Source organism: Thamnophis elegans, chromosome 7, assembly GCF_009769535.1.
Source record: "Thamnophis elegans isolate rThaEle1 chromosome 7, rThaEle1.pri, whole genome shotgun sequence".
Lineage (NCBI taxonomy): Eukaryota > Metazoa > Chordata > Lepidosauria > Squamata > Colubridae > Thamnophis > Thamnophis elegans.
Genome location: NC_045547.1, coordinates 83557331 through 83578851, shown reverse-complemented (window position 1 = coordinate 83578851; position 21521 = coordinate 83557331). Strand labels below are relative to the sequence as shown.

The following is a 21521-nucleotide window of genomic DNA, read 5'->3' as shown; positions in this document are numbered from 1 at the left end:
TGTTAATAACACAATTGTTAAGCGAATCCGACTTCTCCGTTGACTTCGCCTGTCAGAAGGCCGCAAAATCACGTGATACCGCCCCCCTCCCCGGGGACGTTGCAACCGTCGTAAATACGAGTCAGTCTTCCACATTCTGATCTGGTGACATTTGGGGAGTGTTACAACAGCGTGTAAAAATGTTCGTGGGTCACTTTTTTTCAGTGTTGCTGTAACTTTGGTCACTTAAGGAGCCGTCGTTACGCTGAGGGCTCTCTGTGTAGACGCCCCCTTTTCACTTCAAGGAGTTACAGAGAAGTCATATTACGAAGAAGAAAAAAGCAAGGATGTTTTTAATTAAATAACTTTTAATGCCTGATGTTTTACACGGGGCTACAATGCGCCAAAGAAACACAAGGGCTCGGTTTCTTCTCAACACAAGCCCCTTGAAGACCAACAACTTCACTCAGCTGTGGGTTGTTGTTTTAATGTACTGTGAAAAAACAGAGACGCGAGAGTGACATCGGAAGCAGCTCAGGGTCTCCCTTCCCTGCTAGCCTCCCCAGTCCAAAAGACCCCAGGCTCACAATGGGATGGGTGTTGTGACCCGTTGGGCACCAGCTCCCCTGGCAGCCGAATCAAGAGGAGGAGGGATGGGAGTCAGGGCACCTGAGAGCTACGAGGGGGGAGAGGGAATGGAGGTGGCATTGGGGGGGGGGGCAGAGCCTGGGCTGTTTGTCAGCCCTCAGATGGAGAGTCAACAGCCCCCATGTCTGGAGGTGGCTGATGAGGAAGAGGAGGAACAGCTGGATCCGGTGGCTGATGTGCAGATGCGCCGAAGGCAGAGGAGAGGAGAGCAGTGGAAATCTATGGGCCGGTCCTTGGGACGGAAGAGCCACTGCTGCTAGCGAAGCCCCACCCTAGCTCTGGGGATCAAAGGCAGGGGGTGTGGCTGATGAGGAAGAGGAGGAACGGCTGAGTCCAGTGCCTGATGCATAGATACACAGAAGGCAGAGGAGAGGAGAGCAGTGGAAATCTATGGGCCGGTCCTCAGGACGGAAGAGCCACCGCTGCTAGCGAAACCCCGTCCTAACTCTGGAGATAAACAGAAGGGGGCAGAGATGAATAGCTGTAGCAGAGGAGAGGAGAGCAGTGGAAATCTATGGGCCGGTCCTTGGGACAGAAGAGCCACCGCTACTAGCAAAGCCCCGTCCTAGCTCTGGGGATAAAAAGCAGGAGACGGAGATGAATAGGCGTGGCAAACAACTATTCATCTTCCGACCAGTGGGACCTGTTAGCCCGCGGTGAGAGAGAAACTTGGCCGGGGCAGCTGGCGCTCCAAAATAAGGAATCTCTTGAATTCATTTCAGAGGGCTGGTTGTGTTTGGGGAGCTGGGTCAAGACAGACGTTCTCCGAAGGGTTTGGCAGAAGCTTGAATTCTCTTCACCTTGGTTCTACCATCCTTCACATTTCCGGGGGAGCGAAGTCACAAGCATGGCCGTCGACACAACCCCCCACCCTCAGCTTCGGGGGAGGGGGGGGAAACGGCGGCTCGAGATATCTGCTCCAAAGAGGGGCTCAAGTGGCAAGGAGGAGGGGAGGGGGGGAGGTGTTGTGTTTTCCCTTTGAATATAGAAAAAAGCAATTTATGATAAAATATAGATTTCGAGGAAGGAAACGGGACCTATTTTTATTTATTTATTTTTTTTAAATAAGCCCTAAGCCATTTGGGGCAATTCGGAAATCTTTGCAACGGGATGTGCGTAGTAGATATGTTTGCACGCCCACCAAGTGTGCAAAAGTGCAACAAAATGGCCACCCGCCATTCTTCCCTCGAGGGCCGGAGAGAATTATGTCTTCCAACCTTACAGGCCACACGCGAGAGAAAGAGAGAGAGAGTTATAATTTTTTGGAATATTAATATTTCTTTTTAAACCAAGACAATGTAAACTTTGGATTCTTTTAAGGCAGCCAGCTCTGAAGCTGGGCAGGGGGCCCATTTAGGAATAAATGGGGTGACTCGTTTTGAAAAAAAAAGGGGGAGGGAGAAATTAAATCAAAATGGCATTATTGGATTCGGGCGAGGTCGAAGGACGTTCTTCTCCTTTTGTCACAAGACAGGCGGAATGCCGGTCTGTTTAGAAAAACAACGCCCCCACGCCTCCAACTTCCGCCTGTTCTTTGACAAAGATCTCAAAATATTGGTAAATGATGGTGACCGCCAGCAGAATCCCGGTGCCGGAGCCGATGGCCCCCAGGAAGTCAGCCAGGACCGAGAGCGCCCCGATACACAACCCTCCGAAGGCAGCTGCTGTCGGGATGTACCTAAAGGGAAAAAAGAGGAAGAAAATTCCTTTTTAATGGAGATCTGCTCCGTTTTGTGGCGCTTGGAATTCCCGAACCTTCTGTTTAAGCAGGGAGAGAAAGATCCAGCTTAGAAGGTGGAGGTGTGATGTGATGCAGGTTGCGTTGCTACCACATGTGCCTGAAAGTCACCAAACCAGGTAATGTCATCAGTGCTAGAAGGGGGTGGGGTTTGCAGGGAGGAGGAGAAAGACGACTGTGGGGTTCTTGGTGCTCTCTGAATGTGGTAGTTTTCTGTTGTGGCCCAGCGGGAGCCGTTGGAGCTGCCCCCAGACTCCGACAGCGAGGGGCCCTTTGAGTTGGCTCTGGAGGATGTGGAGGACCCTGGACAGGGTTCCGACTCCGAGCAGGGCGCAGAGAGGCTGGTTGGCCACCAGGAGGCGCCTGAGCCTTGGACCAGTGGGGAGGAGACAAGGGAGTGTGATCCTGACGTCATGCATTGGAGCAGTGGGGAGAAGCCAAGGGAGTTGTTCCTGGATGCCCGGAAATGCTGGGCAGATTGACGTAGAGAGCAGCTACGCAGTTACCAAAGATAATTGGACCCAGGTGATTGTAATTAGGCTCCTCTCAAGATAATATCTAAAGAGAGATTGATAGGAGCCTGGTTTTGCAGGATTCAACGTCATTCCTAACGCTGGAGAAGCTGTTATCTGGCGAAGTCTGAGTTGCTGCCAAGGTTCTTATCTGTTTGTTATGCTTGGCTTTCAGCCACCGAGGTTTTGGTTTCTTGCTAATAAAGTGCTGTGACATTCCAGTTAAGCTTGTCTCGGCATTCGTTACTGGACGGAGGAGAAGATCAGAACAGTTTTCCTACAGATGTTTCATTACCCAACTAGGTAACATCAGTGCTGGAAGGGAATGGGGTTGGTGTATGGAGTGAGGAGGGGGAGGACTGTGGGGTCCTTGGTGCTCTCTGAGCTTGGTGGTTTTCTTGCAGACATTTCATTACCCAACTAGGAAACATCATGAGTGCTAGTGACTAGCATTGATGTTTTTACCTAGTTTGGGTCATGAAACAGTCTTCAAGACCCCCCCCCCCTCAGCTGAGGGAGCACCAAGGTACCCCTCCTCAAGTTGAACTCTTTGGTGGTCTCCTTACCGGTTTAATTCATGGACCATGGATGTGTCTCGGTGCCCCCTCATTACCATCTGCTGCTCTTTCAATTGCTTGGCGACCTGCAACGATACCGGGGTGTCAAAGGGAGGATCGCAGGCAAAGTGCCATGGGGTGGGGGTGGGGGACGTAGGAGGGAGGGGGGGGGAGAGACAGCAAAACCACCTACGTCTTTGGCTGAAGATCCGGACACTTCGATCCACGTCTTGGAGAAAAAGGCACAAGAGCCCAGCATAAATACAATATACACAATCACGTGGACCGGATCCTCGAAGATGGCCCCCATGGATTCCGGGGGGGAGAGGTAATAGCAGAGACCCCCCACCGGATAGGAGCGCGCTGGGCCGCCTCCGCTAACGTCCTGGGAAGGAAGGGGAGTGGAAAAAATTTTAATTTTAAAGTTTTAAAAATGCATATTTTGATTATTGCGTATTGAGGGATGAAGACATACTATTCTACAGGCACTTTCTATTGGGAACACAAAAGAAGCTTTCTATATGTACATTCTATTTTTTTTTTTAAATCCAAAGACATGGTAATTTTTTTTCTTTTTTCTTAGCCCCCCTTCCTTTTATCAAATATCATTCAATTAAGAGGGGAAGGAAAATGTTCACACAATATTAACAATAAATATTAATATTATATTAATATATAATATTAACAATAAAACCAATGTTTGTTATCAAGTAGTCAATAAGGGATCAATCAAAACCCATCTTCCATATTTTTCAGAGTATAAGACTCTCTCCCCCCGCCCAGAGGCTGATAATTTGGGTGTGTCTTATACTCCAAATGTAGCTTTTTGGAAGGTTTTTTTCAGCCCCAATGAGGTGCTAATGAGTGGCTTCACTCGTTAGCACCTCATTAGGGCTGAAAAAAAGCTTTGAATATTTTTACTGTAGCATACTGTTGGAAAAATTTCCCACGTTCCAGCTTGGAGAGGCCAAAATTCCTCTCGGCTATCAGCTTTCTCAATGGTTTCTTTCAGGCAAGCACCGGGCTGGTTTGTTGATTCAGCTTTGTTACATTTTTGCCGGGTGTGAAGTGCTTTTGGCTGAACGGCCAGACATCTAGTTAAGCTTATTAAGAGTTTCCCCGGCTGCCTGGGGAAAGAAAAAAGTGGCGAAAAGTGTTGTTTTATTATAAGAGCCAAGGTGGCGCAGTGGTTAAATGCAGCACTGCAGGCTACTGCTAGATCAGCAGGTCAGCGGTTCAAATCTCACCGGCTCAGGGTTGACTCAGCCTTCCATCCTTCCGAGGTGGGTAAAATGAGGACCCAGATTGTTGGGGGCAATATGCTGACTCTCTGTAAACCGCTTAGAGAGGCCTGAAAGGCCTATGAAGCGGTATATAAGTCTACTGCTATTGCTATATTGCTATATATTATTGTGCTTGCTGGATTTTCTGGTGTTATGGGAATAAAAATGAATACCTGGGAGGCAGAATTTTTTTTTCTTCCTATTTTTCTCCCCAAAAACTAAGGTGCGTCTTATACTCCGGTATGTCTTATACTCTGAAAAATATGGTATATTATACTACCCAATTGATCAATTTTCACCAGAAGGGGGCACCAGCCAACCCTGCACAATACTGTTCTGTCTAGCGCCCACCCACTCCTGCCAACGTCCTGGGAAGGAAGGAGAGTGTGAAAAACATGAGTTTTCATGTAGACTCAAGTAAAACGTTTCTGCTTTGAAGGTGCTGCAGGTAGTCCTCGAGTTATGACCGGAATGGAGCCCACAGTTTGCATTGCTAAGTGAGCTGCTTGTTGCGCTTTGCCCTGTTTCACGAACCTTTTTTGGTCAATGGTGTTAAGTGAATCAAGCGGTCATTAAGCAAAGCCACTCAATTTCCTGGTCAGAAGATTTGCCAAAGGGGAAATCAGGTGACTCCGGGGAATGCTGCAGCCGTCATAAATATGAGCCAGTTGCCAAAGTGCCTGAATTTGGATCAGGTGACCATGGGGATGTTCGCAGAGGTCGTAAAGTGTGGAAAACGGTCGCAAGCCTCCTTTCTCAGTGTCGTAACTTTGAACGGCCACTAAACAAATAGCTGTGTCGGCTTACAGCAGTTCATTTACAGACCGTTCAAAGTTACAATGGCACTGAAAAAAGTGATTTACGACCGCTTTCCACACTTACGACCGTTACAGCATTCCCCATGCTCACACGATCAAAATTCGGACGCTTGGCAGCTGACCAGTATTTGTGATGGTCACCGCGTCCTGAGGGGGTGGGTCCCTTTTTGTGACCTTCTGACCAGCCAAGTCAAGGGGGAAAGGCAGATTCGCTTAATGACTGTGTTACTAATTCAACAACCGCAGCGATTCACTTGAGAACAGTGGCAAGAAAAGCCGTAGAAAACTCATTTAACCAACGTCTCGCTTAGCAATGGAAATGGTGTGTGTGTGTGTGTGTTCCGGCTGCGGTCATTAAGCCGAGGACTGAAGCCTGCGTTGTAGGAAGAGCTGGCTACTCACCGCCCACTGGCCGAGTAAATTGACCAGGAAGTTGCCGCTGAAGCGGACGGACAGCATCTGCGAAATGACGTAGAGGTTGGACACTAAGGCGGACTGGAGGATGATGGGGATGTTGGAAGTATAAAAGAGCTTGATGGGGTAGCTGCTGTACTGACCCCGGTAGCGGGCAGACTTGATCGGGAGATCAACTCGGAATCCCTGCGGGGGAAAAAAGTGAAAGAAAAAGGGATCGCGGCCGGCAAGCGGATCTCAAAGACGCAGAAACCAAGGAGGCCTTCGGGGACTTTGGACCACGCGATTGCCCGGAAGATCCCGCAACTAAGCGGAAACGTTTCAACGCGCTTCCTCCTGTTCTTAACGCAACATCTACCGCCACCACCACCCAACGCCCCGCTTCCCCGGATGCCCCTTACCTGAAAGTATATGACTACCGCAAAGACAAAGACGGTCGCGATCAGGTTCATGAGATTTGGCAGGTTCTGGCGGTAAAAGGCTTCCCGCAGAGCGCGGACTTTGTCGGTGCGCGTGGCCAAGAGGTGGAACAAGGCAATGACGGCCCCCTCGAATTCCGTACCTGGATGGAACCCCAAAACCCCACAAATCAGGTTGTGGACATGGCGACAACTTTGCCGTACGAGCGCCGCGTAGACAGCCGAAGGGAACTCATGCAGGACTCGAGAAAGAAAAGGAACCAAATGGTAATTGCAGGCAGTTCTCGACTTACAAACAGTTCACTTAATGGCCGCTTTAAATTACGACGGCCCTGAAAAAAAAAGGGTGATTCACACGGACGATTGCCACGGCAGCATCCCCGTGGCCAGGTGATCAAAATTCAGACGCTTGGCAACTGACTCGTGCTTACGGCGAGTCCCGGGGGGGTCACAGGAATCCACTTTTGTGACTTTTTGATCGGCCAAATCATTGGGGAAGGCAGATTCACTGAATCACCTTAACAGCTGAAGCGTTTCACTTAACAGCCGTGGCAAGGAAGGGCGTCAAAGGGGGCAAAAGCTCACTTGGCAAATGTCTCGCTCAGTGGCAGGAGTTTCGAGCTGCGTTTGTGGTCGTAAAGCCGAGGACTACCTGAACTGGGGTGCTGTCATTATTGAACGACGCAGACTTGATAAGTTTAAAATGAATTGTGCTGAAAGTCTTAAAAGTCTTTTTCCCCCCCCGAGACTCAACAAGCAAAATTTCATGCAAAACCCATGTAGTGAATAAACACGGCTGGACAACGCATGCAAATTCTCCCATGCAATGTGGACAAATTCTCACGACTAGCACCGAGAAACACGAGTGGGGTATCAAGGCAGGTCTTCCGGAATATTCCTTTGGGGATGTCCTAACTCGGTCCCTGCTTCCTCAGCATAATCAAGAGGCACCCCCTTACTTTAACCTCCCCCCTCCGGAGGGTGTTTAGACCGGAGGCTAAAATATACGAAGAGGGGTTGAAGGAATTGGATCTCTCGAGTTTGATATAAAGAAAGACTAGGGAAGACATGATAGCTGTCAGGCCTGCAGCCATCTTTTCTCTTGGATCTCTGGCCTGCCGCACTTTCTATTCTTCTGCTATGCATTTTCTATTGTGGGAAAAACGGGAGGGGGGAATTGTACGGAGTTAGATGCTACGTAGCCATAACAACATTCTTTCTAGAAAGCCCAAGGTCATCCTTTGTCTCTGCACCTCTGCACCTGACCGGAACTGGATGGGAGGAATCTGTCTTCATGGCAGTGGGAGATTGGACCATGGGATGGACTGGTGGGTGTTGGGGGGGGGGGGCAAGATCTTGAACTTTCAACTGGGTGGGGGAAACTGGGAAGCTTTCAGATTCGGGTTTTCCCAGATGTGCCAACGTGGCTCTCTTCATCAATTGGGACTTTGAGGAATCCTTTGCCTCGGACTCTGATTTAATTTTGGAGGCTGTTTGGAACCCCGACAGAAGGATTTATATATTCCTTGCAGAATTTGCATCTTTTTAGAGCAGTGATGGAGAATCTTTTCGGCACCGTGTGCCAAACTGGAACCCGTGTGCATACACGTGCGTGTGCCGGAGCGCCAGAAACCCAAAAAACAGCTGGACAGTGTGTGCATACCTGTTTTTTGACTGTTTTGAGGTGTTTTGTGGGCCGTTTTTCACACTCCTAGGTTTGGAGTTCAGGCAGTTGTCGTACAGAGGTTGAGATTCACGTGTAATTTTGTGGCACACACCCCCGCCATGAGTTCGTTCTGGTACCCCAGAATTTGGGAGGGTTTCTGGAACAGGGGAAGGCTCCTACAGCCACCTTGTTGAGGGGGAAAAAACCCTTGCCCAGGTGCGAAGGAAAGATGGCCAACGTGTTCCCCAGATTCTCTTTCTTTTTTGAAAGACAGAGTGATCTAGAGCAGGGGATTTTCAGACTTTTGTAGGCTGTGGACCTTGGTTGGGGAAAAACAAAAATCCCGCATGCTTGATTCAAAAGATGAAACTTTAGGGAGGGAAAATGGGTTATGTCCAATTCACTTGGAAGTGTAGGATCCTCTAGAACCCGGTTTGTAGGTTCCTCTAGAACACAATTTGTATGGTTCCCTAGAACAGAGTTTGTAGGGTCATCTAGAACACAGTCTGTAGGGTTTCTAAATGCAGTTTGAAGAGTCCCTAGAACATAGTTTGTAGGGTCATTTAGAACACCATTTGCAGGATCATCGAGAACAATTTGTAGGGCCATCTAGAAACAGTTTGTAGAGTCCCCTAGAACATAAGTTTATAGGGTTCCCTAAATGCAGTTTGCAGGATCTTCTACCAGTGTAGTGTCCTAGAACGCAGCTTGTAGGGTCATCTAGAACACTTTCTAGGTTCTCTAAATGCAGTTTGTAGGGTGTCCTAGAACAGTTTGTAGGGTCATCTAGAACAGAGTTTGCAAGGCTCTCTAAATGCAGTTTGTAGGGTGTCCTAGAAGAGTTTGTAGGGTCGTCTAGAACAGTTTGTAGGGTCATCTAGAACAGAGTTTATAAGGCTCCCCAAATGCAGTTTGCAGGGTGCCCTAGAACAGTTTGTAGGGTCATCTAGAACAGAGTTTGTAGGGTCATCCACAACAGAGTTTGTAAGGTTCTCCAAATGAAGTTTGTGGGGTCATCTAGAACAGAGTTTGTAGGGTCATCTAGAACAGAGTTTGTAGGGTCATCTAGAACAGAGTTTGTAAGGTTCTCTAAATGCAGTTTTTAGGGTGCCCCAGAACGCAGTTTGAAAACCCCCGATCTAGAGCTACCCCTCGTGTCCGATTCTAGGCTGCTCCCCGCCAGAGGCCGACCAAGCATGCAACCCACCAAGGCATCAGCCGTGAGGAAAAGAGTACCGTACCTCTGCCCGTGTTAATGGTGGTGGGGCTAAAGGCCTTCCACACTATCGTCTCACAGATGTTGGTGGCAATGAAGAGGGAAATGCCGGATCCCAAGCCATACCCTTTCTGGAGAAGCTCATCCAGCAGCAGGACTATCAAGCCAGCAACAAACAACTGTGGAGGGGGGGGGGGAAGTCCAAAAGATCCATAACTCTGTGCCCCCCCCAAAACCCCTCCCCCTTTGCTCAGAAATAAATCCCCTTCGCTTGCCCTGCCAACGTTTCTTCCACGGATGCCACAGTCCTGAGTTAGAGCGAAGAACTAAGAAGAGCCCAATCTTGATTCGTATGGAACACAGGTAGTCCTCGACTTACAACGGTTCACTTAGTGACCGTTCAACGTTACAACGGCACTGGGCAAAAGGAGCTCAGGACCGTTTATTATACTTACGACTTTTGCAGCATCCCAAGGATCCCGGGGCCAAAATTCAGGATGCTTAGGATCAGTGGTAAAATCTAATCCATCCCCCCTCCCAGTTCTGTGAGAGATCTGCATAACAACGGGGTGACTCACGTAACATCTGCAGTGATTCACTTAACAACGGGGGGCAGGAAAGGTGGTAAAATGGGGCGAAGCTCCCTCAACAAATGTCTCGACAACGGTGCCACTCACTTATCAACTGCAGTGATTCGCTTAACGACTGTGGCGAGGTTGGTCGTAAAATGGAACAAGCCCCACTTAACACGTCTCACTTAACCACAGAGATTTGGGGGCTCAATTGTAGTCCTAAATCGGGGACTGCCTGCAACTCATTTGGCCAAGTTTGATTGCACACCCAAGGAATCTGCCTCTTGGCTTATGATGCTAGGCCTCAGGTAGCAATAGGGAGGGCCCAATGGTCACTTTTCTAATTTATTTTATTTTTTCAATTTCCTATATTTCCCATTCGAATGTTAATTTGATCTGCTTGGCTTCTGACCTCTGAGCAAGAGGCCAGGTACCGGTCAGTCTGAATGCTCTGAAATTTTGATTATGGAAAGAAAGTTTTGTTAATTCCAGAAGTTCCATGGGAAAATAATTCCTTTTTTTAAGGTTGGCAAAACTTCTGTCCTTTGAAAGCTCTTCTGTTTTTGATGGAGATCTAATCCTAACCATCCGGTAGCGCATAATAAATGCCAAAAAAATAGCAAAGAGAACAATTTTTTCGCACTACTCTTAAGAATTCCTACGACACAAAATTCTAGGTTTAGTGGGTATACACAAAGGTTATGTTACTTTGTTGGTTTTTTTAAAATCCCACTGGTTTTTCAGCTGATGCCTTAAAAAGGACGGATGAAATTAATTTTATTTGGCCTGGGGGAGCAATTCATTAATTCACAATATCAACACTTTTCCTTCTGTTGTACTGAAATTTACAAATTGGCCACCGTGTTTAAGGATTTCAGAGAAAACTCGAGCAAGAGATAGAACTGTACAACTGTGTCAAATCAAATTCATCCAGCATACGTAATGCCTATTTTTAAAACGATCTGAAAAAAATTAAACTTACTTGCCTAGAAAGTATTTTGTGGAGCAATTGGAGGGGGGAAAAAAGCGTCATTCACGTGCTTTACAACAGGTGAGCAAAGTTTTTAACCTGCGGTTTTTACAATTTTTTAACTTGTATTTTAACCTTCCTTCCTTCTTTCAGCCTCACGAACCAAGTGACATTTGATTTGAACACTTTTATTATTTTAAGGATTAAAAGATAAAAAAATTAAGCCTCCCAAAGCTTCTTTTTTTTAAAAAAAATCCATGTATTCAGAAAAGGAAAAAGATCGACACGACAACATGGATTTTTCTGTAGCTGCTTATCAGTGGCCCAAGAGAACTAAATTGAAATGGTTTCTCTACTTTGAAACACGACTGCTCAGAGAAGATCAGACAATTTAAAAATGATGCCATCCGGAGTCTGGGACACAGAGGTAGTCCTTGACTTACGACATTTTGCTTAGTGACTATTTGAAATTACGACGGTATTGAAAAAAAAGTGACTTCCAACTGTTTCCACACTTATGGCTGCTGCAGAATCTTCATATTCCCGTGGTCAAAATTGGGACGCTTGGCAACCGGTTCATAGTTATGACGGTCGCAGGGTAGCATCAACGGGGGGGGGGGGAGTCAGATTCGCTTAACGACCGTGGGACTGACTTAAGGACTGCAGGGATTGTTAATAACCGTGGCGAGGGAAAGTCGTAAAACAGGGCAAAAGTCACTTCACAAATGCTTCACTCAGCGACGGAAACTTTGGCCTCGTTTGTGGTCGTAACTGGAGGACTACCTCTACGTATCTTGTCGCTTTCAAAATCGTCCCGGCTTGCTGTGCCAGGCATCAAACACCCTCCCTGCCCCCCCTCGCCCCACGGATACACTGGAAGCTACCCCAGAAGAGATCTTAAGAAGGGCCAGCGATAAAAAAAGAATCCGGGGTGTTTGTGTGATGGAAGGACGTACCTGGATGATAATCAGAAGGCAGATTCCGGCCCCCATCTCGGAAGGATCCCCATACATCCCCGTCATGACGTACACGATGGCCTGGCCAATGGTGATAATCATGCCGAACACTAAAACAAGGGAACCAACAGTTACGGTCCAGGAGGAGAGAGTAAGAGAGTAGTAGCACAGGATTGGCGTGGGGGGGATGCTAGGTGCTTGCAAACGTTTGATGATCCAACTGGGTAACATCATCAGTGCTAGAAGGGAAGGGGGGTTGTGGAGTGGAGGTGGAGGGAGAGGAGGAGGAGGAGGAGGACTGTGGGGTCCTTGTGTTCTCTGAACTTGGTAGTTTTCTTTCAGACGTTTCATGACCAAACCAGGTAACATCATCAGTGCTAGGAGGGGGGGTTGTGGAGGGGAGGAGGAGGAAGAGGAGGATTGTGGGGTCCTTTGCGCTCTCTGAACTTGGTTGCTTTCTTGCAGACATTTCATTACCCAACTAAGCAACATCATCAGTGCTAGAAAGGAGGGGGTTTGTGGGGAGGAGGAGGAAGAGAACTGTGGGGTCCTTGGTGCTTTTCTTTCAGACGTTTCATGACCCAACTAGGTAACATCATCAGTGCTAGAAGACAGTGGTGTTTGCACAGTGGAGCAGGAGGAGAGTGAAGGTTCCTTGGCGCTCTCTGAGCTCGGTGGTTTTCTTGCAGACGTCTCATGACCCAACTAGGGAGCATCATCAGGGCTAGAAGAGAATGGAGTTTGCAGAGAGGAGGAGGAAGAGGAAAAGAACAAGAGAAGAAGCAGTAGAGAAAAAGGAGAAGAAGAAGAGGAAAAGGAGGAGGAGAAGACGAGGAGAAGAAGAAGAAAAGGAGAAGGAAGAGGAACAGGAACAGGAAGGAGGAAGAGAAGAGGAAAAGAAGGAGGATAAGAAGAGAAGGAAGAGGAGAAGAAGAAAAGGAGAAGGAAGAGGAACAGGAAAGAGGAAGAGAAGAGGAAAAGGAGGATAAGAAGAGAAGGAAGAGAAGAAGAAGAAAAGGAGAAGAGGAACAGGAAAGAGGAAGAGAAGAAGAAGAAAAGGAGGATAAGAGAAGGAGAAGAAGGAGAAGAAGAAAAGGAGAAGGAAGAGGAACAGGAAGGAGGAAGAGAAGAAGAGGAAAAGAAGGAGGATAAGAAGAGAAGGAAGAGGAGAAGAAGAAAAGGAGAAGGAAGAGGAACAGGAAAGAGGAAGAGAAGAGGAAAAGGAGGATAAGAAGAGAAGGAAGAGAAGAAGAAGAAAAGGAGAAGAGGAACAGGAAAGAGGAAGAGAAGAAGAAGAAAAGGAGGATAAGAGAAGGAGAAGAAGGAGAAGAAGAAAAGGAGAAGGAAGAGGAACAGGAAGGAGGAAGAGAAGAAGAGGAAAAGAAGGAGGAGAAGAAGAGAAGGAGAAGGAGAAGGAAGAGGAACAGGAAGGAGGAGAAGAAGAGGAAAAGGAGGATAAGAAGAGGAGAAGAAAAGAAGAAAAGGAAAAGGAAGAGGAGGAGGAGGAGAACTGTCATGTCCTTGGTGCTCTCTGAGCATAGTGGTTTTCTTGCAGATGTCTCATGACCCAACTGGGTAACATCTTCAGTGCATATAAACAGAGAGCAAACCCTACTCCCTCATTAGCACTGAAGATGTTACCTAGTTGGGCCATGAAACGTCTGCAACAAAACCACCCAGCTCAGCCAGCGACAGCCACGTCACAATCGTTTCCCCCGTCTTACGACCACACAGGCTAAAGCAGCGAATCTGCTGCGTTTCCTAAGGGGGGGGGGGGGGGGGAATCCAAAGGAAGCTTCCACCTGGGACCCGGAATTAATGCTCACACTTCTGAGCGCCGTTGAACAGGGCTCGGTCTTTCGGGGTATCGCCCACTTCAATGATTTTGGCTCCAGCCAGGAGCTGCATGATGAGGCCGGAGGTCACGATGGGGGAGATGCCCAACTCCATCAAAGTGCCTGTGGAAGAAGGAAGGAAGGAGGGAGGGAAGAAAGGAAGGGAGGGAGGGAGGAAGGGAGGGAGGGAGGAAGGAAGGGAGGGAGGGAGGGAGGAAGGGAGGAAGGAAGGAAGAAAGGAAGGAAGAAAGGAAGGAAGGGAGGAAGGAAGGGGGGGAGGAAGGAAGGAAGGGAGGGAGGGAGGAAGGGAGGAAGGAAGGAAGTGGGGGAGGAAGGGAGGAAGGAAGGAAGGAAGAAAGGAAGGGAGGGAGGAAGGAAGGAAGGAAGAAAGGAAGGAAGAACATTGTTAACGCTGCAATGCTGCCCCTCCCGGTCCTTCTTTGCATTAAACTAGACATACACTAGATGTGGAGTGAAGCCCACCAACCTCTGTTTGACGCAAGGATGACTCTCATCCAGTAGAAGGGATCCGCGGAGTCTGAGGACATTATTCCAAACAAGGGTATCTGCAGGAGTCATAACAAAATTAAGCATGAATAAAAAGGGAAGGCAAAGGTGAGAAAGGCGCGTACGAAGACGGAATCATTTTACACCCGGGGTCCCCAAACCTGGCAACTTTTAAAACTTGTGGACTTCCAACTCCCAGAATGCTCCATCCAGCTGGATGGAGAACTCTGGGAGCTGAAGTCCACAAGTCTTAAAAGACGCCAAGTTTGAAGATATCTGTTTTAGACCAAAAAAAAAAAAAAAGTGTGTTCTGTTAAGATGCAGCCTGTTGTGCCTTAAAATGGCTTCTACTGTAACTGTTGTAAAATGGGTTCTCCTGTACAGCTCAGCGGAGTTGCCATGGTAACGGCTTGACAGTACTCCACGAGGGGGGTTCCCTATGGTAAAGGGGAAAATCCAAGATTAGAAATTATGTTTGATCTGGGATTATTTTTGAGGACAAATGTGTGGATTAGGGGGGGGGGGGGAACGGGTTATCAGCTAGTGTAGGATAAAACAGTGAAATGCAAATAAATAATCCAAATGTTTTCTCCTAATCCTCAGTTTCCCAGGACAGATGTCAGTTGACTATCAAGCCTTATGATGAATCAGCCACTCAAATCTCCTAGACCCATTTATGCTCTTTCTGGTTCTTTTGCCAGCAACCACGCTTCTAGGATTGCTGGTATATACAGATAGTGCCCGACTTACAACAGTTCATTTAGGGGCCGTTTGAAGTTACGACGGCGCCGGAAAAAAGTGACTTACGGCCTGTTTTTCAAAGTTACGAAAGTTGCATTTTCAAACGCCGCACCCGTGGACACGGGATCGAAATCCAGACCCTTGCCAACCTGATTCATATTTGTGACGGTTGCAGTGTCCCCCGGGGTCCCCCTTTTGTGACCAAGCAAAGTCAACGGGGGAGCCAGATTCACTTAACAACCGGATGACGAACTTATCAACCGCAAGGGATTCGCTCAGCAACGGTGGCGAGAAAGGTCGCAAAACGGGGCACATCTCCCTTCACAAAGGTCCCGCTTTAGCGAGAGAAGTTTTGCGCTCACTTGTGGTCGTTAAGTCGAGGACTACGTGCACGAATGCCAAAGGGCTTCCGCAGCAGAACGCACAGCCTCCAGCGCTATTGATGATCTGAGAACATCAGGCAGACCATAGGTTCGTCTGATAGAAGGTGAACATGCAAAGGATCTTGGCCCATACTGAGGTCAATTCTTACCTGGCAGCATACTAAAAAAATGAAGAGGGTGATGGCTGTCCATAAAACTTTCTCTCTGAACTGAATCTGTAAAGAACAACATAATAAAACCAAGTTAACCAACACCGATTGTTTGGGACAGCAAAATGAGGCAACACAGCCACAGCCATGAGGTGACCACGCTCCCCGCTTCCTGCACCTCAAAAATAAGACCTCCCCAAAAATAAGGCCAAACTCCTATTTCAGGGGTCAAAAGAAAATAAGACCCGGTCTAATTTTCGGGGAAACACGGTATTTACCGTACTTTTCAGAGTATAAGGCGCACCTTTTCCCCTCAAGAAAGAGGGTGAAAATCTGGATCCATCTTATACACTGAATACAGCATTTTTTTAATTATTATTTTTTCCCTTCCACAACGCCTTACAGTCATTACATCAACATTGTTATGTATTCATACTTGTACATGTATATAATATTTCGCTTCTATATTTACACACCTTTGTACACAGTTCTATATACATTTATATATATTGTTTTTGGGCTTAATTAATTTTATTCTTGTTTTGCAGGCATTTGTACCAATTGTTCCAAATTTCGTAATATTCCGACTCTTTATCTTTTAATTTCTGTGATGTTCCCGTGGGTCGTCCATGAGGCCAATGTGGAGAAAAGACAGGACACGAACTTTCTCGAGATGGAGCGACCCAGATTGGGGGTCTGAGAGCCCCTTTTATTGAGATAGGACAAAGGCAGGAGGAGCAATCAGCATGTGCTTAAAAACAGCCTGTAAAAGTACAATTTCTAATCTACTGCTCGGTCTATATATGGTTAAATCCTGGACGTCAATGGTAGGGCGCATCTCAGAATGTTATGTTATGCACTATCAAGATGTTATGGCGTTCTAGGAGTTTGTTTTCTCCTGTGTGGTTCAGCGTGGCTCTGCAACTATATTACAACAAATTTCAGTGTTAATTTGTCCATCTCTGCACAATCCAAAGTTTTTTTTTAATCACTAATTCATCCGAGGGGGTATTATTTTGTTTCCAGCATTGGGCAAATGCTATTCTAGCTGTAGTTAGCAGATGTGTTAATATGTACTTAATTTTCTTCGTATATTTCCCTTTGACTGTTCCCAGTAGAAAGATTTCGGGTTTGTATTTTATCTGTTCTCCTGTAATTTCTTGCACCCATTTCCAAATTTTTCTCCAATATTTTTGTGTTTCCGGGCAGGTCCACCATATGTGATAAAAAGTCCCTTGTACTTTTTTACACTTCCAGCAGGTCGGCTTCATGTTTGGGTACATTTTAGCCAATCTTGTTGGTGATAAATGCCAACGATAAAACCATTTTGTAAATATTTTCTTTAAGTGCTGCTGACCGTGTTAGTTTATAATTTGTGTTCCAAATTCTTGTACATGGCCACAATCTATATTTATATTTTGCTCCTTTAATTCTGGATTTGTTTTCAAATTCCTTTGGCTGCCTAACAGCATTTCTGGCCTCCCGAAACCCGCGCTCCCTTTGCAAAAATGACCGTGCGTAGCATTTAGGAGGCTTTCAGAGTGCTCCTGGGGGCTGGGGAGGGCAAAAATGAGCAAAAAAAGGGCTGTTTTTGCCTCATTTTTGCCTCCCCCCAGCCCCCAGAAGCACTCTACAAGCCTCCTAAAGGCTACGCGTGCCCTTTTTTTGACAAAAAACGGGCCATTTTTGCAAAAAATGTAGAGTGCAAAAACTTTTTTTAAAATTTGCCTCTTCAAAATCTTGTGTGCATCTTATACTCCGAAAAACAGTGAAATCTGTTTGCGCGCAGACTCAGAAATAAGCAGAATTTACTTTCAGACATACTTAACACTATGTACCCAAACTTCCATAATCTCATTTTGATGTTTGAAAATTACAGACCCGGCACACAAATCCCCCATGTCTTCTTTCCACCACCTGATTTCCTAGAATTTTATAGACTTAAAACGCTTTCCGTAAATGTTGCAGAAGCAAAGTCGAGTCGCTTACTTTTCTTTCAGGCTTCTGGATTTCGGGCAAAACGGCGCAGAAGGGCTTAATGAGTTCCAGAAATTTGACTGTGAAAGAAAGAAAAAGAAAATAAAAAAAGGCACAATATACGGCGATAATAGAAGTGAGAATAAAAGTACAGAACGTGCCAAGTATTAATTGGTGGAGAGAACCCGTCTTAACTGCCTGCAAATATTTGTCTCGCTTTCATGCCGCAAAACAAGGCTGGGTCGATTTTGAGCATCATTTGATGCTCAGAAATTTGAGCCCCAAATTTTTGTTGCTAAGGTCGTAAAAAGGGCATCACATGACCCCAGAACACTGCGACCGTCATAAATATGAATCAGTTGACAAGCATCCAAATGTGAATCATTTTACCGTGAGGATGCTGCAATGGTCATAAGTATGAAAAATAGTCATAAGTCACTTTTTTCAATACCATTTTAACTTCGGCCACTAAATGAACTGTTGTAATTCAAGAACTACCGGTATAAAAAATGGTCTTTATCGGTCTGTAAGAAATATCAGTAGCAGTTCAATGATGTTTTACGATTAGTCATATCCAAAGCAATTTTCTCATTTTATTATTTCTCTTTCCTCACTTACCCAAATAAATATTTCTGCACAAATTGTCCCTCTCGTCAGAACAATTAGATATAGATTTGTGCATTTATGGACGGTGTTTCCTGAAAGCTTATAAGACAAAACATTTGCTAGCTTTAAGTGACAAATAGCAATAGCAATAGCAGTTAGACTTATATACCGCTTCATAGGGCTTTCAGCCCTCTCTAAGCGGTTTAAAGAGTCAGCATATCGCCCCCAACAACAATCCGGGTCCTCATTTCACCCACCTCGGAAGGATGGAAGGCTGAGTCAACCTTGAGCCGGTGAGATTAGAACCGCCGAACTGCAGATAACAGTCAGCTGAAGTGGCCTGCAGTGCTGCACCCTAACCACTGCGCCACCTCAGCTCTTGAGTGCAAATCTTATTGTTATTGTTATGAAAGACCAAACTTTTCCCAATCTTATTTCAGCTTTGGGGAAAGTTGAAACAAACACCAGAGTGTTTTGTGTGAAGAATTGAGGGACCCAACAGAGGCTGGGAATGAAAACTGGTAGAATCCACAATTGTTGGTTGCAGTTTATTGTTATTAAACTTAGGAGACATCGTGCCAAGAAATGTCATGCATTTAAGCAGAACCTATTATCTCTAGCTAACTCCTGCAACATCCACACATTTAAAAGCAGATGATGTTTGCCTTGGGGCACTTGTGCAACGACAAATCCGTGCAACTGTGATTTACAGTGAGTCGTGGCACCCTCTCTACCAAGCAAACACCTGAGATATTTCCCACTGGCAACGTTCACTCAGATGTGACACCTTGCAACAACCAATTTTGTCATCATGAGCAACCTGAGCAAATGAGAGAGCTGCTTTTCCTTCCTCCTGTTTTGCATCCCTCTCTGAGCCTAGCAACAGCCTCATGCGCAGGTGGGAGAGGAGGGAAGGGTTAACAGAAAGGAGACAGGTCTGTAGTTTTTTGGGGGAGAATGGGTTTTGGAGGTAAGAACCCCAATATTGGGCTTGGGCACCCAAGGGTGACAGCTTAAGTGGCAGCAGTGGCTGCTGTACCAGGAAGGAAGGGAGAAGCAGAGAAGGAAGGAAGAAGAGGAAAGGAAGGAAGGAAGAAGAGGAAAGGAAGGAAGGAAGGAAGGGATGGAAGGGTAGAGGGAATGAAAGGAAGAAAGGAGATTGGGAAGGGAGAAGGGAGGGAGGAAGAAGGGAGAAAAGAGAGGAAGGAAGGAGAGGAGGGAAGGAAGGAGAGAGGGAGGGAGGAAGGGGAAAAAAGAGAGGAAGGAAGGAGAGAAGAGGAAGGGAAGGGATGGACATGGATGGAGGGATGGATAGAAGGAAGGAAGGAGTGGAATGAAAGAAAGGAGGGAGGAAGGAAGTAAGGGAACTACTGTATACTCCCAGGTATGTCTTAGCCTAGCTCTCCAGGTCTATACCAGGCACTTATGCAAGTACAAAACATACATTGGGGGGGGGCGGGGGCACAGGACCAAGCAACTCTCCAACAAGAAATAAGCATTGGGGAAGGGGAGTCAAATACCAGCAATGCACTGCATTGGGGGGGGGGGGGGGACACTAAGGAGCCACATGGGGGGGGAGGGAGGCTTCAACTTTGCAACCCACCTAAGCAGCCCTGATTCTACCTCTGCAACATCCTGGGTTACCCCACCCGACCCCACCCCTTCCTCTCTCCTTCCTTCTTCCTTCGCATTCTCTCTTTTTTCTTCCCTCCTTCCCTTTCTCCTTCCTTCCCATTCCCTCCTTTCTTCCCCTTTTCCCCCTCCTCCCTCCCATTCCCTCTTTTCTTTTCCTTCCTCCCCTTTTTTCTCCTTCCTCCGTTTCATCTCTCCCTCCCTCCTTCCTTTTCTCCCTTCCTTTCCCTTTTTCTTCCTCCCCCTTCCTTTTCCTCTCCAATTTCCCCCTCCCTCTTTTCTTTTCCTTCCTCCCCTCCTCTTTTTCATCTCTCCCTCCTCCCTCCCATTCCCTCTTTTCTTTTCCTTCCTCCCCTCCTTTTTCTCCTTCCTCCCTTTCATCTCTCCCTCCCTCCTTCCTTTCCATTTTTCTCCCTCTCCCTCCCTCTTTTCTTTTCCTTCCTCACCTCCTCTTTTTCATCTCTCCCTCCTTCCTTCCTTCCTCCTTTTCCCCTCCCTCCCTCCTTTCCCTTTTTCTTCCTCTCCCTCTTCTTCCTCCCTTTTCCTCTCCAATTCCCCTCCCTCCCTCTTTTCTTTTCCTTCCTCCCCTCCTTTTTCTCCTTCCTCCCTTTCATCTCTCCCTCCCTCCTTCCTTTCCCTTTTCTCCCTCTCCCTCCCTCTTTTCTTTTCCTTCCTCCCCTCCTCTTTTTCATCTCTCCCTCCTCCCTTCCTCCCTCCTTTCCCCCTCCCTCCCTCCTTCTTCCCATTCCCTCTTTTCTTTTCCTTCCCTCCCTTTCATCTCTCCCTCCTCCCCCCCCCCAAGAGGGTCTCCCATGGCCACGGAGGGAGCCCGGGGCCCCCAGGGAGGAAAGGGGAGCCCCTCGGCCGGCCCTTCCACTCACTGCCCATGCTGGCGGAGGCGGGCTCCGGCGGGGCCGGCGGGCGGACAGGCGGCGGCGGCGGCGGCGTCTGCAGGAGCTCCCCTTCCCCGCCTCCGGCCTCCTCGCCGCTCCGGAGGCTGCTGGCCTCGGCCCACGTGACCCGCGTGACGTCTAAAGCGGCGCGACGAGGCGGGACTCCCCGCTCCCGCTAGAGCAGTGTTTCTCAACCTTGGCCACTTGAAGATGTCCGGACTTCAACTCCCAGAATTCCCCAGCCAGCGAATGCTGGCTGGGGAATTCTGGGAGTTGAAGTCCGGACGTCTTCAAGTGGCCAAGGTTGAGAAACACTGCGCTAGAGGGCGCGCGGACCGAATCAACGACGCCCGAGCGCGGGGGGGGGATTTCCTCATCCAAACCTCCCCCCCCCAACTCCGCTCTGAATGGGCCGTTCCACTCCCTCTGCAAGCAGCTTTGCGCAATACAGGCGGTGCTCGACTTACAACCGCTTCGTTTAGTGACCGTCACGAGTCCTTGGAACGCAGGCAGCGCGGACACGCTGTCCCCGGCTTACAACCGCTTCATTGAGTGGCCAAAGTTACAGCGGCACTGAAAAAGTGACTTATGACCGTTTTTCACACTTACGACCGTTGCAGCATCCTCCCTCCCCCCCAGTCACGTGATCAGAATCCAGCCGCTTGGCAACTGACTCATCTTTGTGACGGTCGCAGTGTCCTCGGGGGTGACGTAATCCTCTTGGGCGACGTTCCGACAAGCAAAGACAACGGGGAACCCCGATTCACTTAGCAACCGGTTAATAACTGAACACCTGCAGAGATTCACTTAATGGCTGTGGCCAGAAAGGTCGCAAAATGGGACAAAGTCGAGGACTGCCTGTACTGGGGATGATGGAAGGGGGTGTTCACTTATGTCTTAAGGTGGGGAGATGAACAGAAGGAAGGAAGGAGGGAAGGAAGGAAGGAAGGAAGGAAGGAAGGAAGGAAGGAAGGAGAGAGACTGGCTGCATCGGATGGAGAAAGGATCCCCTCGGTTTGTGCAGCATCAAATGCGCTTTTCAAAAACAAA

General features: G+C 47.6%; 1 protein-coding gene across 2 annotated transcripts; it reads right to left on the bottom strand.

Annotated features, from left to right (window-relative positions):
* Positions 1-1650: 1650 nt before the first annotated feature.
* On the bottom strand, positions 1651-20650 carry SEC61A2 (SEC61 translocon subunit alpha 2). Of its 2 annotated transcripts, none has more exons than XM_032221267.1 (12): positions 20460-20650; positions 17353-17420; positions 15364-15429; positions 14071-14149; positions 13575-13706; positions 11749-11858; positions 9276-9429; positions 6351-6511; positions 5938-6135; positions 3628-3819; positions 3444-3520; positions 1651-2305 (listed from the first exon to the last, which is right to left on the bottom strand). In XM_032221267.1, exons 1-12 carry the CDS (start codon positions 20464-20466, stop codon positions 2119-2121), a joined length of 1431 nt encoding a protein of 476 aa, XP_032077158.1. In that variant the 5' UTR covers positions 20467-20650; the 3' UTR covers positions 1651-2118. The 2 variants fall into 2 exon arrangements, with proteins under 2 accessions (XP_032077158.1, XP_032077157.1); XM_032221266.1 differs by lacking the exon at positions 20460-20650 and adding an exon at positions 17959-18091.
* Between the last annotated feature and the right edge of the window lie 871 nt (positions 20651-21521).

What these genes read in the sequence shown, in the direction of transcription:
- SEC61A2 (XM_032221266.1), bottom strand. Translation starts at nt 18,022, where the DNA reads ATGCACAAATCTATATCTAATTGTTCTGACGAGAGGGACAATTTGTGC. An exon ending in ATTTACTCGGCCAGTGGGCG is followed by an intron (nt 3,820 to 5,937) that starts GTGAGTAGCCAG and finishes CTTCCTTCCCAG; the next exon opens with GACGTTAGCGGAGGCGGCCC. An exon ending in CCGGATCTTCAGCCAAAGAC is followed by an intron (nt 3,521 to 3,627) that starts GTAGGTGGTTTT and finishes GTATCGTTGCAG; the next exon opens with GTCGCCAAGCAATTGAAAGA.